The 16,697-nt window shown below is 44.7% G+C and overlaps 1 protein-coding gene across 1 annotated transcript in view; it reads left to right on the top strand.

Moving 5' to 3' along the window:
* The window catches only part of DCAF13 (DDB1 and CUL4 associated factor 13), a 56,683-nt gene that overhangs the window by 23,350 nt on the left and 16,636 nt on the right, over window positions 1-16,697 (top strand). The window contains exons 8-9 of the mRNA XM_073632085.1: window positions 7,015-7,179; window positions 12,101-12,236. Coding sequence (XP_073488186.1) covers window positions 7,015-7,179; window positions 12,101-12,236 — 301 coding nt within the window. The remainder of the gene's footprint in view (window positions 1-7,014; window positions 7,180-12,100; window positions 12,237-16,697) is intronic.

Raw genomic sequence — 16,697 nt, forward strand, 5'->3', positions numbered from 1 at the left:
AGAACAAAACACTGTACAACAGAAGAAAGAATAACAAAGTATTGATATCTAATTGTTAGTCAGACCCCGGGGTTGACCAACTATTTAATATTATCAACAAGGATCAAGGAACTTAGTGATACATAATGAGCTACATCTGAATCTCATATCTTTTTAAAAGCATTTGCAAAGCTTTCAGCAGGCTTCAGTCAGTTCTGTTTAAGCTACCTTCAGGTTCATTTTGAGGATGTTAAAAGCAGATTTATATGGAAGTACTGGCTTTCACTTTAAGCTGGTAGCAGGCTTCAAAAAAAGAGACCCCTTTACAATTCTTTTCAACAACAATCCTCCCATAAGATTATATGTACATTTGACATATTTTAAGCATTATATTTACCTGTAAAAGCCTTCCTTGTGTAGGGTTCCAAAACCCCCGAGTCTGCTGCTGGACGCCACCATTGTAGATGTGATCTCAGCAGCCCCAGCATCAGTCTCGAGGCCTTGGAAACTCTACACAAGGGAGGCTCTTACAGGTCAATATCATGCTTAAAATATGGTAAATGCACATATAATTTTATAGGAAGATAGTTTTTGAAATTAATGGTCAGATGACAGAGTCTCTTTATTTGAAGACTTTCCAAAAGCTTGTATAAAATAACAGCCCTCTCTCATTGACCTTATAGTAATCATCCTTTGCCGCTCCCCCCCCCCCCCCCTTCTACATAAAATATTATGTAAGGAGTTAAAGGATGGGGCAGAGGAGCTGGGTCAGCATAAACACTGATTAAACCCTCTCAGAGGAGGAGAAGGTTATGATATGCAAGGAGGGAGGGGGCTGTACTAGGGATTTAATTTTTCAGTTTGTCTAGAAAGTTCAAAGGCATCATTTATGGAAAAGAAAACACTGCACTGCAAGTAAACATTAAGGCCCCTTTCACATATATGGACCGTTCATTTCATCAGTTCAGTCATGTCAAAATGGATGAACTATTCATCCGTTTTTCACAAAAAAAAAAAAAAACAGTGACTGAACTGAACTTCAAACACTGTATATCGCTGGTTGCTAAGGAGGGGTATGGGTATCCTTAACAACCGATGAGTCATTACCTGTCAGCAGGGTTTCTCGCTGACAGCTGAATGCAAAAAAAAAAATAAAAAATTGCTGACAAAAAAAAAATAATGAAAAAAAACGGCGTGGGGTCCCCCCCTCAGGTCCATATCAGGCCTTTCGGGTCTAGTATGGTTTCTGAGGGTAAGCAACCAAAAAGCAATGTAATGTAAAAAAAAACAAGAGCCGGTTTTTGGCAAGTTCTTTATTAAAAAAATAGCTCTGAGCCGTCTTCTTCCTCGCAGGTTACCCGCTAAAAACAAAAAGCCGCTCTTCTCCTGAGGCTGTCTTCCTCCATTGTGTTGTCCCCCGCTGTCCAACATCTCCTCTAATATAACCATAGGTCGTGGCCTTCCAATCACTTCACCCAGAGAGCCCGCCCCTTGTGACGTCATCAGATGGACATTCCCCATGGCTATATAAGAGATGTCAGACAGCAGGGGACAACACAACAGAGGAAGACAGCCTCAGGAGAAGAGCGGCTTTTGTTTTCCACAGGTAACCAGCGGCGAGGGAGAAGACGGCGGTGGGAGAGATTGCTCGGGGAGAAGACGGCTCAGAGTTATTTTTTTAATAAAGGACTTGTCAAAAACCGGCTCTTGTCCACTCCCTTTCCTGATCTGCCAGGCTGCATGCTTGGATAAGAGTCTGGTATGGTATGTCTATACCAGACCTAGGGGGGACCCCCATGCAGTTTTTGTTTTTTTTTTTTTTTTGTTTTTTAAATTTTACATTCAGCTGACAGTTGATGACTCATTGGTTGTTAAGGATGGGGCGGCTGGCTTCCTGGCCCCCTCCTTAGCAACCAGCTAATATACAGTGAGGGGGGAAAAAAAGGATTTAAAAACGGATGTGATCGGATGTAAGCGGATGTCATCCCCTAACATTCGTTTTTTTTGTCCGTTCCTTTTTTTTTTTTTGACGTGCCAGGGGCTACTCCAAAAAATATTGCCCCACAAAAGCAAAATGTTGTGGACTATCTCGGTACCCAGGGATTTAGACAAGGTAGATCCAAAATTTATAAATTTAAAGAAAAAACAACGTTAAAAACCAATTAAGTACAACAGTACATAGAATGATTATTACACACAGTTACAGGTGGTTTAAAGAGGAACAGGTGAACTCCACTGGTAAATGGGGAGTAAAGATGTAGGTCCAGACGTAATCCTCTACATGTTTCGCGACACAAGTCGCTTCTTTAGGAGGAATCGACCATAAACAGCTATAGAAAAATACAGTCTCATCACAAATATTGGAAACAATAGAAACAGCAAAAATACAGTAAATAAAGTAATTTTGGAGTGCTCGTGTCAGGCATAGCTTACCAGTGGAAGCCCAGGTTGGGCACAAAACAGCACAATTGGAGTCACCCTATAAGGTAATCCCCCCCTGCGGCGAACACGGGAGGCACTAGAAGGGGCAATAACTGAAATCAAAGAATATAAAAGATATTCTAATGTGGGTCTATATAGTCTATGGAACGGGAACAAAGGGGGAGGGTATGGGGTGAACCGGATCCATCTCACCCATTGCGCAAATTGCGTACGCGAGTGACCCTTGCATACAAAACGTCTGAAGGCCGTCATCAAAGGAAGAAGGGGAGGGCAACCACAGATTGGGGGCCCTCCTCCTAAAGGAGAGACGCATGTCCGCCACTGGGGGGAGTGTAACACCTCAGGCCGCTGTTGATCCCATGGCAATTCATGCCTGACAATATGATATGCAACAAGAGAAAGCAGTTTAAACAGACAAATATTAGGGCAGTGTGTTTGTCAGTACAGCGACCACAGTGTTAATTACATCCCAGTCGAGGACACTGCACACACATATGCCAACAGTTAAACATGTGTTTTTGATAATAAAACCAGTTAATCTACAGTCATAATCTCACCACAGAGGATCGCAAATGATTTCATATGGATCCTAAAATTAAATGAAAAGTATTTATGGAATACGTCGTTAAACCCAAACACAATCAAAAGTCGTAAACGTCCAAGGGCAAGCTCACCACAGTGGGCCACCAAATAGGTGTAGTGGATAGCACTCTCGCCTAGCAGTAAGAAGGGTCGCTGGTTCGAATCCCAACCACGACACTACCTGCCTGGAGTTTGCATGCTCTCCCTGTGCCTGCGTGGGTTTCCTCCAGGTATTCCGGTTTCCTCCCACATTCCAAGGACATGCTGGTAGGTTAATTGGATCCTGTCTAAATTGTCCCTAGTATGTATGAATGTGAGTTAGGGACCTTAGATTGTAAGCTCCTTGAGGGGAGGGACTGATGTGAATGTACAATGTATATGTAAAGCGCTGCATAAATCGACGGCGCTATATAAGTACCTGAAATAAATAAATAAAGCAAAGATTTCAACCTGAAGTTGTTACATTCTTGGTGCTGGAAGTCATTCCAGAAGACCCCCCGGGGTCTTCTGGAATGACTTCCAGCACCAAGAATGTAACAACTTCAGGTTGAAATCTTTGATGTAAACCCATATGGCGGGCCACTGTGGTGAGCTTGCCATTGGACGAGTAGTATAAATGGTCTCCCATTATCTGCCTTAGTTCTATAATGGTCTTGCCTACATAGAATGCATTGCAGGCACAGACCATTAGATGGACAACCCCCCTCGTGCCACAGTTGGCATGTTGAGGGGAGAAGAAAATTTCCCCAATAGGAAGACACACCCCTTTCCACTATCCTAACTTTAAAGCGGGGGTTCACCCACACCGCCAAAAAAAAAAAATATTAAAAGCCAGCAGCTACAAATACTGCAGCTGCTGACTTTTAATACATGGCCACTTACCTGTCCCAGGGTCAGCGATGTCGGCAGGGGACGCCGAGAACCCGCTCGGTTCTCGGCAGCTGCCGCCGCCATCCTAGGTGAGGGAATCAGGAAGTGAAGCGTTGCGGCTTCACTTCCTGGTTCCCTACTGCGCATGCGCGAGTCGCGCTGCGCGTCCCAATTGTTCCTCGCTCTCTCCTGGGAGCTGTGTGTTCCCAGGAGACAGCGCGGTGGGGACGGGAAGAGGCGTAGACTCCCATGGGAGTCTATGCCGGAAGTGGGTGCAAATACCTGTCTTAGACAGGTATCTGCACCCCCCTCCCCCCTGAAAGGTGCCAAATGTGACACCGGAGGGGGGGAGGGTTCCGAAAAGCGGAAGTTCCATTTTTTGTGTGGAACTCCGCTTTAAGGATGATGGTACCCACGCTTACCTTCTTAACCACCTAAATTGAGGCATTACTCTACATTTCCGTTTTCTTGACTGATGAAAAAATAGGGCTTTCATCCATTCAAAAAAACGAATGTTGATGAAAGTGGATGAAAACGGATGCAAATGAATGATCATCCGTTGTCATTTGTTTTTCCATAGGAATGCATTAATGTTCGTTTTTCATCCGTTAACGGATGGATGAAAAACAGACGAATGGTCCGTATGTCTGAAAGGGGCCTTAATAGACTTAATTTTTTCTGTGCTTTTGCCTGCAATTTAAGTTTGTGACATTTGTTTCATTAAATTTCCAGCAGTGCTAAAAGCTACCTGAAAACTTCTAGCAGCATGTTTAAAATGTCAGCCTTTTTCCCATTGAAGTCTGCATATAACGCTTCTAAACTGAAGCTGTAGGTTGCATTTAACCACTTAAGGACCGAGCCTTTTCCTGAGATTTTGGTTTTTACAAGTTAAAAACAGTTTTTTTGCTAGAAAATGACTTAGAACCCCCAAACATTATATATATATATATATATATATATATATATATATATATATATATATGTATATATATATGTGTATATATATATATATTTTTTTTTTTTTTTAACACCCTAGAGCAGTGATGGCGAACCTTGGCACCCCAGATGTTTTGGAACTAAACTCCCCAGAATGATGTTCAACTACACTGCAGAGAGATTGAGCATTGTGGGAAATGTAGTTCCAAAACATCTGGAGTGCCAGGGTTCGCCATCACTGTCCTAGAGAATAAAACGACGGTCGTTGCAATACTTTCTGTTACACCGTATTTGCTTACCGGTCTTACAAGCAAATTTTTTTTTTTTTAAAGAATACACTTTTTTGAATTAAAAAATAAGACAATAGTAAAGTTAGCCCAATTTATTTTATATTGTGAAAGATAATGTTATACAGAGTAAATTGATACCCAACATGTCATGCTTCAAAATTGCGCCCGCACGTGGAATGGCGACAAACTTTTACCCTTAAAAATTTCCTTAGGCGACGTTTACAAAATTCTACAGGTTGCATGTTTTGTGTTACAGAGGAGGTCTATGGCTAGAATTATTGCTCTCGCTCCAACGATCGCGGCGATACCTCCACATATGCGTTCGCTTCTGCACGCAAGCTCGGCTGAATGGGGAACGTTTAAAAAAATGTTTTTTTTCTTATTTGTTTTACCTTTTATTTTTTATTTTTACACTGTTCTTTTAAAAAAAAATATCACTTTTATTCCTATTACAAGGAATGTAAACATCCCTTAATAGAAAAAAAAGCATGACAGGACCTCTTAAATATGAGATCTGGGGTCAAAAAGACCTCAGCTGTCATATTTACACTAAAACGCAATAAAAAATAATAATAATTAAATTTTCATTTGAAAAAATTAAAAAATGTCCCTTTAGGAGCTATGGTATGATATGGTGAGATGGAGATGGGTGGGGGCCATCTTCCCTTTGCTCTTTTCCATGCCTAACTGGAAGAAGAACCCGATCACCTCCGTCTCTACTGACTGCTCCGGTAAGCGGCTGAGGGCACCGGAGTGCGGCGGGAGGGGGGGTCCTCTCCTGCCGCCGATAAAAGTGAATCCGCCGCAGAGACCACTTTTATTTGAAAGCGGACCGCCCGCTGAAGAAGAGGATACCACGATTATGGCAGCTAGCTGCTGCCATAATGATATTCCTCTTCAAAGTAGCGAAATAAAAGGCCAGTGGGCGGTCCATAAGTGGTTAAAGTGTTTGTTAACCCAAAAAAAAAAAAAAAATGTGATATTGTCCCTTTAAAGCATGTTATACAGCACAGTGCTTGTGCTGTCATTTGGCCCCCTGTAATACGTGGCTATACCCTCCCCTCTCTCTCTCTCTCGGTAACGTGATCGTGGGGAACCGCTGTGAAACAAGGTAAAGGAAGGTTTTTTTAAAAAGAATAAAACACACAGACAGGAGCACTTGTTATTAGAACACAGAGGGGCTTATATAAAGTTATGGAAGTGGGTTAAAAACAACTTTAAGTTTTCTACACAGCTGCTCGAAGCTTCGTTAATGCATTTTAAATGCTTTGTAAAACCTTTGCTATACATAACCCTCATAGCCCTTTCTCTCTCTCTCTCTCTCTCTCACTTTCTCTTTCGCGCTCTCTCTCTCTCGCTCTCTTTCTCTCTCGCTCTCTCGCTCGCTCTCTCACTCTCTCTCTTTCTCTCTCGCTCTCTCTCTCTCGCTCTCTCGTCTTGGTTGGTAGTCAGCGGGGGGGACCTCGGCCCCCCCCACTGCATCTGTCAGCCGGGCAGAGGGGAGACACAGCCGTTAACGTGATCGTGGGGAACCGCTGCGAAACAAGGTAAAGGAAGGTTTTTTAAAAAGAATAAAACGCACAGACAGGAGCACTTGTTATTAGAACACAGAGGAGCTTATATAAAGTGGGTTAAAAACAACTTTAAGTTTTCTACAAAGCTGCTCGAAGCTTCATTAATGCATTTTAAATGCTTTGTAAAACCTTTGCTGTACATAGCCCTCAGGAATTGGAAAGATATTTTTTTGTACTGGCTGACTGTACAGCGCTATAGATCAAAAATTTTCATTTATTTTTTGTCCAGTTTGATATGCCCACGTCTCTTCAGAGGCCTTAATATTTAAAAAAAATAGTTTTATATAAAAATGATCATCTGTTTTGCTTGCTAATGTTAATGCTAATGTGTCTCTATACAGACTGTACACCTATGACATACGCTACATGGACAGTCCAGTAAAGGTGCACATGGACCATGTGTCTGCTGTCCTGGATGTTGATTATTCCCCTACTGGAAAGGAATTCGTATCCGCCAGCTTTGATAAATCCATTCGCATGTTTTCGGTTGAAAGCGGCCACAGCAGGTGAGAATATTATCAGCCTTACTGTAGAAAATAAGGTACTAAGGTCTTTTTCACACCAGTATGTGACGAAAAACTCAGGCTGTATTATGTGCTATTATCCACCTCAATACCGGGCACTTTCGCCCCCCTCCTGCCCAGGCCAATTTTCAGCTTTCAGCGCTGTCGCGCTTTGAATGACAATTGCGCGGTCATGCAACACTGTACCCAAATGAATTTATAATTTTCTTCCCACAAAGCTTTCTTTTGGTGGTCTTTAATCACCGCTGGGTTTTTTATTGTTTTGCTTTAGGAAAAAAAAAAGTTTTTTTTAGTTTGTCAGAAAATTTTGTAAATAAGGAATTTTTTCTCCTTCAATGAAGGGCACTGATGAGGAGGCACTAATATGCAGCACTGATGGGACTTTTAGCGCTGCATTGTAATCAGGGCACTGATGATCAGTGCCCTGATTAACCTATACCCCCCCCGTGAGGAGATCCCACTGATCGGCTCTCCTCACCTCACACTCTTAGTGTGAGGCGAGGAGAACCGCTAAATGGCATCTCCTTGTTTACATGCGACCGGCTGTGATTAGACGCGGCTCTTTGCCGAAATCGGGGTTGCGCCGTGTCCGCGGGATACGGTGATTCCCACTATCGCCGTAAAGCAATCGAGCTTGGGACCATTTATTTTATTTATTTTATTTATTTCAGGTACTTATATAGCGCCGTCAATTTACGCAGCGCTTTACATATACATTGTACATTCACATCAGTCCCTACCCTCAAGGAGCTTACAATCTAAGGTCCCTAACTCACATTCATACATACTAGGGACAATTTAGACAGGATCCAATTAACCTACCGGCATGTCTTTGGAGTGTGGGAGGAAACCGGAGTACCCGGAGGAAACCCACGCAGGCACAGGGAGAACATGCAAACTCCAAGCAGGTAGTGTCATGGTTGGGATTCGAACCAGTGACCCTTCTTACTGCTAGGCGAGAGTGCTACCACTACACCACTGTGCTGCCCATTGACAATTATACAGGGATCAGTGCTATAAAAATGCACCGATTACTGTATAAATGTCACTGGCAGGGAAGGGGTTAACAGTAGGGGCGATCAAGGGGTTAACTGTGTTCCCTCACTGTGTTCTAACTGTAGGAGGGGTGGAAGGAGAGAGAGATCAGTGTTCATACTTAGTATGAACACACAATCTGTCTCTACTCCTCTGAGAGAACCGGGATCTGTGTGTTTACACACACAGATCCCGGTTCTCGCTCTGTCACAAGCGAGCAAGCCCAACGGTCATCTCGCCCACCGGGCACTCGCATTGGCTCCGGGCACACGCTGTGCGCCCCTAGTGGCCAAAAGGCAAAGCGTCATGAGGTAACAACGTTTCACCCAGCTGTACCATTCTGCTGCAGTAAAACTACGGCGGCTGGTCGGCAAGAGATTAAGGGTGCACTCACACTGGAACAGTGGCTGAGTTTGAATGTTTCACTTCCACACTCCCCCTCTGGTCTGCACCCACACTGGGCTATAAAGAATGTATTCCCAGGCACACTTACATCATCACCTCTGCCAACCAGATAACAGTAATCCCTGCTTCTGTGCTCAGAGATCTATGGAGAGTTCTGTGCTCAGGCATGGTTGGTACTCGCACTGAAGCAAACTTTACCAAACCACAAGTGAACTGTGCCCGGGACCATCTCTTCCAAGTGTTCCCAGACACAGTAAGCTTAACTGTTCCCAGGCAACCTTAAACACATTGAATCAAAGTGGTAGCCAGTAACTAGCATAGGCAGAAGGAAGGGTCAGCCATAATATCCTCAATATTTTTCTCAGTACAGGTTTTCCTTCCAAGTAAACCATGAGTCTCGGAATAAATGAGTGGTGTCATTGCTGGCCCCTTCTGAAAATGCTAGCCACTTGGCTGTTTTATGAACCCTCTGGCTCTAATGCTTTCTAGGTCCTGACCCAGAACAAGTATGCAAAAGGTCAGAGAATGTTGGGCATCCTTGGCTGCAAACTTTCTCTGGGTCATTGACTCAAAATCAAATCAAAGCCACCAATGTCACCATGACTGGTCTTTTTCAGAAAAAGAGCACAGTATCCTCTTTCAAGCTTGTCTTGTGACTGATTTGCTTTAAAGCAATTCTGTTAGTGGGAAAAATGGCTGAAAAGTTCTACCTGCGGAGGAGAATAAATACTTACCTGTCCCATTGTCTGTGCCACCAATTGCTGGCACGGTGACCTCCATTTATTGTGGAAATGTTTTTAAAGTGCCGCTGGCCACCAGTGTTTTGGGATCATATTTTTAAAGGTAATGGAATGAAAGGTAATTGTAAGCAAACCTACAATTTTAGTTTTTTCCTTTTTTATGTAGTAAAAATATGAAACCCAGTGGTTATTAAAGACTACCAAAATAAAGTGCTATCTGTCTTAAAAAAAATATGATTACAGTGTTGCGTGACCAGATAATCGTCAGTCTAGCTATCACAGTGCTGAAAAATGGCCTAGTAATGAAGGAGTATATATGGTAAAGTACTCAATTTGTTAATGGTAAGAATGCAGCAGGACAGCTGATTGGATTGGCAAGGGACCCAGCCCAGAAATAAATGTAGATTACTGGAGTAGCGGTGTCTACTACAATTATTTACATCTTCTAGAGCCCTAGTGCCCAACCTGTGGCCTGAGGGTCACATGCAGCCTTTGGTATATAATGTGGGGCCCTGTAGTGGGAACATGGATTAGGGTAATAGCACTGGCCTTTGCTAGCCTCATTGAACATGTTCCCAATTTCATATTGTCTTCTGCAGAATATCCCCAGCCAACAATGCAGCATGTCCACAATCTCTGACCCTCATTTCCTCATTTCTGCAGTTTCTGACTGTCCTCCTAAGCATTACATATTTTGAACAATATGGGGTTAATTTACTAAACCTAGGGAGTGCAAAATCTGGTGAAGCTCTGCATGAAACCAATCAGTTTCCATGTTTTTTGTCAGAGCTTAATTGAACAAGTTGAAGTTAGAAGCTGATTGGCTACCATGCACAGCTGCACCAGATTTTGCACTCTCCAGTTTTGGTAATGTCAGGGACTGTATCTGAGTTCCCTTTATCTCATACATTAACAACCACTGTTCTAAAGGAATCCCCCGTGTATGGGTATATGCATGGTTACATTGGACCAAGCTTGACCAATGTAACTGTAACAAAAAGCCATACCTGGAATTCTTCTTTATTGTGAACAAACCAGACAGTATAGGGAACCTACAGTGAGGGGGATAAAAGTATTTGATCCCCTGCTGATTTTGTACGTTTGTCCACTGACAAAGAAATGATGAGTCTATAATTTTAATGGTAGGTTTATTTCTACAGTGAGAGACAGAATAACAACAATCCAGAAAAACGCATTTCAAAAAAAGTTCTAAATTGATTTGCATTTTAATGAGTGAAACAAGTATTTGACCCCTTCGCAAAACATGAAAGTACTTGGTGGCAAAACCCTTGTTGGCAATCAGACATTTCTTGTAGTTGTCCCCCAGGTTTGCACACATCTCAGGAGGGATTTTGTCCCACTCCTCTTTGCAGATCCTCTCTAAGTCATTAAGGTTTCAAGGCTGATGTTTGGTAACTTGAACCTTCAGGTCCCTCCACATATTTTATATGGTATTAGGGTCTGGAGACTGGCTAGGCCACTCCAGGACCTTAATGTGTTTCTTCTTGAGCCACACTTTTGTTGCCTTGGCTGTGTGTTTTGGGTCATTGTCATGCTGGAATACCCATTCCTGACCCTTTTCAATGCCCTGGCTGAGGGAAGGATGTTCTTACCCAAGATTTGACAGTACATGGCCCCGTCCATCGTCCCTTTGATCTGGTGAAGTTGTCCTGTCCCCTTAGCAGAAAAACGCCCCCAAAGCATAATGTTTCCATCTCAATGTTTGACGGTGGGGATGGTGTTCATGGGGTCATAGGCAGCATTCTTCCAAACACGGCAGGGTTGAGTTGATGCTAAAGAGTTTGATTTTGGTCTCATCTGACCACAGCACTTTCACCCAGTTCTCCTCTGAATCATTTAGATGCACATTTGCAAACTTCAGACAGGCCTGTACACGTGCTTTCTTGAGCAGGGTGACCTTTTGGGTGCTTCAGTCCTTCATGGCATAGTGTTACCAGTTGTTTCTGACTATGCTCCCAGCTGCCTTGAGATCATTGACAAGATTCTCCCGTGTAGTTCTGGGCTGATTCCTCACCGTTCTCATGATCATTGAACCTCTACAAGGCGAGATCTTGCATGGAGCCCCAGACCAAGGGAGAATGACAGTTATTTTGTGTTTCTTACATTTGCCAATAATCGCACCAACTGTTGTCACCCTCTCACCAAACTGCTTGGCGATGGTCTTGTAACCCATTCCAGCCTTGTGTAGGTCTATAATCTTGTCCCTGACTTCCTTGGGCAGCTCTTTGGTCTTGGCCATGGTGGAGAGATTGGAATCTGATTGATTGCTTCTGTGGACAGGTGTTTTTTATACAGGTAACAAGCTGAGATTAGGGGCCCTCCTTTTGAGAGTGCTCCTAATCTCAGCCTGTTGCCTGTATAGAGGACACCTGGGAGCCAGAAATTTTGCTGACTGATAGGGGATCAAATACTGTTTTCACTCATTAAAATGCAAATCAATTTAAAACTTTTTTTTTTTTTTTTAAATGCTTTTTTTTCCCGGATATTTTTGTTATTCTGTCTCTCACTGTTAAAGTAAACCTACCATTAAACTTATAGACTGATCATTTTTTTGTCAGTGGGCAAACGTACAAAATCAGCAGAGGATCTTTTTCCCTCCCTGTATAGTATTTTTCTGTATCTAAAAGCATTATGATGAGGTTAGGGACATGAAAAGTGTTTACAGTAGGTACCTTAACTGTGAGCTGTCTTCTTGGTCCCAGGGAAGTGTATCACACAAAGAGGATGCAGCATGTAACCTGTGTCAGATGGTCAGCGGACAACAAATACATTCTGTGCGGTTCAGATGAAATGAACATTCGTATATGGAAAGCCAATGCTTCAGAAAAACTTGGCCTGGTAAGAACGCTCGTCTTGTCCAATAAAGTAATCTGTTAATTGTGGCTGCAGAGGGACTGCATAGCCAGGGTGCAGCGCACAGCTCGAGGATGTGAGCTTCTCCTCTGACTCATTCTATACAACCTCAGATCTTGACATGAGTCATTAGCACTTCCAGTACTGTTCCTTTAATTAAGATGCAAGGTCATTGTATTTTCTTCATTTATAGAGAGAATCATTTCCTTTTAAGGGAACCTGCAAAGATAAAAATCTGAAACTGCCAGTGCATGCTTATTTCTGGGATAACAGACTGGGATGTTATCCTCATCCTTGTTTCACTACTTTGAGTTATTGCCTTGGAATAGAACTCCAGGTTTTAATGAAGTTTAAATAGTTAATTTGCACCAAGAAGGTCCAAACAAACTATTTCCTTCACTAATAGATGCAGCAGGTAGGTGCTCTGTAGGAACTGTATGTAGCCTGAGCTAGGTACCATGTAAAGGAGCGGCCCCCAAACTTTATGGTACCAGAACCGGTTTTGTGGCAGCCGGCGGGGTGTTCAGAGTCGTTCCTCAGCCCCTCTTCACACCATAACCCCCATTTACAGCACAGTCCCCCTTTATATCACAGTTCCCCTTTTATAGCAGTCCCACGATGTCCTCAGTTCCCCTTCACATCACAGCCCCCCTTTAGATTATAGTGCCCCTGTGCAGTGCAGTCCCCTTTACATTAATGTACCAAGGACTGGGGCGCTGTGATGTGAAGGGAACTGCAATGTAAAAGGGCATTGTGATATAAAGGGGACTGTACTTTAAAGGTGCACTGTAATGATTACAGTGCAGTCCCCTCTACATCACAGTGCCCTTTTACAGTGCCCCCAGCAATCATTCCCCCCCCCCCCTTCTCTCTAACGTCACAGTGCAGGGGCAGGATTTAGCCTGTGTCCTCTCCCCCCCTGCCGACTATGTCATCCTATCTGCAGGGTAGGATGCAGTAGGAGCTGCAGATCTGGATGGAGGGTGGAAGCTGTCCAACTTTTCATGTTAACAAGCAGGTTACACCCGCTAGTTAATATGAAAAGACTCCTGCTCTCTGCAAAGATCTCCAGCTGCTTCCATCCCCTGCCCTGCTGATAGGATGACATGGTTGGTGGGGAGGGAGAGATGGGAGAGGACACAGGCACAGCGGGAGTTGAGTGGTGACCACGGTCTGTCATGGACACCGGGACCCGGTCATCAACAGGCCACGGACTGATAGCGGTCCACGGCCTGGGGGTTGGGAACCCCTGGTATACAGCACTGTGTTCCAACAGTGGGATGGGAATTTCCCATCCGGCTCCCAAAACAAAACCAAGTTGGGCTGAATGCAGCTTAGCCAATCGGAGCATTCAGAGGAAGCTTTGTGTTCTATAAATGATTGCAAAGCATCATGTCTACTAGAGGAAGTTTTGCAATCTGCCAGTCTGCAACATCTTTATCGCTTAGTGAACACAGCAGCTCATGGTTGTCCCACATGTCTAGTGCTTGGCTTGGAAAGGGAAAAGGTTTGTGATGTGGTGTTTTCGGAGGATCCACACCCCTCTGCTGTCTATGTATCATGCAGTAGAGTGGGTGGGCTAAACAGGATAGTGTGGTAGATGCAGAAGACAGACCGTGGTAAAGTCTGATCGCTGCACGTTACACTGCCTGTTTAATTTGCGCTAATATCAAATATAAGTGCGCCGCTTTCTTTCTCGAACATCACGGGACACAGAGCCACAGTAATTACTGATGGGTTATATAGGTATCACTGGTGATTGGACACTGGCACACCCTATCAGGAAGTTCAACCCCCTATATAATCCCTCCCCCTTGCAGGGATACCTCAGTTTTTACGCCAGTGTCTTAGGTGATGGACGTGTAAAGATGTCCTGTGCTGAGCTCCAAAGGGAATATCCTAAGATCCTATACTGGGGCAAGCCAGGCGAACCGGATCCATTCAAAGTGTCTTTTCATGGCCGAATTGAATGGTACCCGGGCCTCGTGTCCGAAGAAACGAGGTTTTACCCGTAATGCTTCTCTTTTTAGAGAGCTGGACCCCGCAGATCAGAAAATGGCTTTAAACTTCCTAATTTCTGGCGAGGTGCTTTACGGTCCCAGAACTGTTGGATCCCCCTACTGATGGGGGCCCCAGTCTCTGACGGTTTTTTCAAACGGAGCCCACCGTGAGAGGTGAAGATTGGGTCTGTGTAAACAGCACCCTGCGGCTGGATAAGGTAAGAGGAGATTCCACAGAATTTTTGAGTTCTAGTGGCTTTTCTCCTTTAAGGTAAATGCATGCTATGCCTATTGTGACCACCGGGGGCTGCCAAGAGCACAAACCTACACATGCTGAATGTCTGTCTCAGGTGTTGTAATCGCTGTGTATGTCCCAGCGTATCAAGCAGGCTGCAAGCAGGTAAGGTGGATGGGGGGATTTCTCATGTTTGAATGTTCCCCCCCAGGCTAGAGAGGGGCCACAGGGGTCTAGAAAGTGGTTATACCACCCGGGCTCTGTGGCCTAATGGCCACCATCTCTGAAGATAGCCGTTCAGGCAAATCTTGTTACCAGTCTCCCTCCTTCCCCCCCCCCCATCCCCAGCCTTTTCTCCAGAGCATGACAGGAGAGTCGGCAGTGCGGGAAGCGCTCGTTTTTTTCAAAACTCGAGGGGGGGGGGGCGGTAGAGGAGGGGGCGGGATGTCAGCACAGAGTGTTTAGACTCCCACTCAGGCCAGCTGCAGGCTATTAAAGGCACTCTGTACAGGTGCACTCAGCCTTCTGAGAGACACAGAGCTGACGGTCGCATGTAAGGTGGGACACAGGCATTCTCCTAGGCAGCATTTACTGAAGTAACACCAGACTGAGCATTGGGTAGCAAGGCTTTTAGCCAGACTACATCGCTCAGCGGACAGTGTTCATTTGTATACCTCACACCTTGTTGCTTTGCACTATGGGTAGAAGAGGTTCAAGCACCCCAGGAACCAGAGACACTAGGGGATCTCGTTCAGGTTCTGAGGGCCCCCTGTCGGCAGCATCCTTCCCCCCTAAAGATGGGCCAGGGACGGCTAGCCAGGGAGAGCCATCGGGGTCAGGGGCTACACCTGCTTCTGGCACTTCAGCCCCTGTATATATTACACAAGAGGTTTTTTCCTCAACCATTAATGGTCTAGAGGAAAGATTAATGGCCGTGATTACGTCTTCACTCAGTGGAAGAAAACGCACTAGGCTTTCCTCTGTTCCCCAAGACCCTCAGACAGGAGCTCTGGGATAAAGGAGATGAATCCCTTTCAGAGGATCGGGATGGGATGGATGATTCCTCTTCGGAGGATTCAGGTGGAGAGGGACCCTCTGCGACTTCCCAAGAGGAGAAAGTCTTAGTGCAGATCCTCACTGGATTGGTCCGCTCCACATTTAAGTTGCCCATACCTGAAACTGCTAAAGAATCCTCTTCTGCTTTGGGGTCACTGAAACCTTTCCAAGCAGCACATGCTTTTCCTGTTCATACTTTACTTGAAAAGCTTATTTATTCTGAGTGGGATCACCCAGACAAACGTTTTTTTCCGCCGAGAAAGTTTTCAACACTTTATCCGATGGAAGAAAAGTTTATTAAAATGTGGGGAATTCCGGCTATTGATGCCGCCATTTCCTCAATAAATAATAGCCTGACTTGTCCTGTAGACAATGCTCAGATGCTCAGGGATCCTGTAGATAAAAGGATGGAATCCCTATTGAAGGATGTTTTCTCCTTAGCAGGATCAGTGGCCCAACCTGCAATAGCAGCGATTGGAGTCTGTCAATACTTAAGAGACCATGTTAAGCAGGTCATCAAAGTATTACCTGAACAGCAGGCCCAGGGGTTTGCTAACCTTCCAGCGGCCTTATGCTTTGTGGTTGACGCCATTAGAGATTCTATCGTGCAAACCTCCCGTCTTTCACTGGGGTTGGTGCATATACGTAGAATCCTATGGTTGAAAAATTGGTCAGCCGAAGCACCATGTAAGAAGCTACTGGCTGGGTTTCCATTTCGTGGTGCAAGGTTGTTTGGAGAGGACTTGGATAACTATATCAAGAGAATCTCTTGTGGGAAAAGCACTCTCTTACCTGTCAAGAAGAAGAGTAAGCGTCCCTCTTTCAAACGGACTCTTTCCCCAGCGCCGGGGGCTTCAGCCTCCAGGCAGTCTCGACGGCCGCCTCCATCGGGGTCCAGAGACAAGAGTCAACCCCAGGGACAAAAGAAGTCCTGGGGAAAGAAGCCTACTAGGCAAAACACTAAGACCTCTGCATGAGGGGGCGCCCCCGCTCACTCGAGTGGGGGGAAGACTGCGACAATTCTCAGAGCTCTGGCAGGAGGACTTCCAGGACAGATGGGTAGTCTCCACGGTAACCTTAGGGTACAAGCTGGAGTTTCAGGAATTCCCTTCTCCTCGGTTCCTCAGATCAAATGTTCCCAGAGAAGAAGCAGTC

Source organism: Aquarana catesbeiana, linkage group LG05 (genome assembly GCF_042186555.1).
Source record: "Aquarana catesbeiana isolate 2022-GZ linkage group LG05, ASM4218655v1, whole genome shotgun sequence".
NCBI lineage: Eukaryota > Metazoa > Chordata > Amphibia > Anura > Ranidae > Aquarana > Aquarana catesbeiana.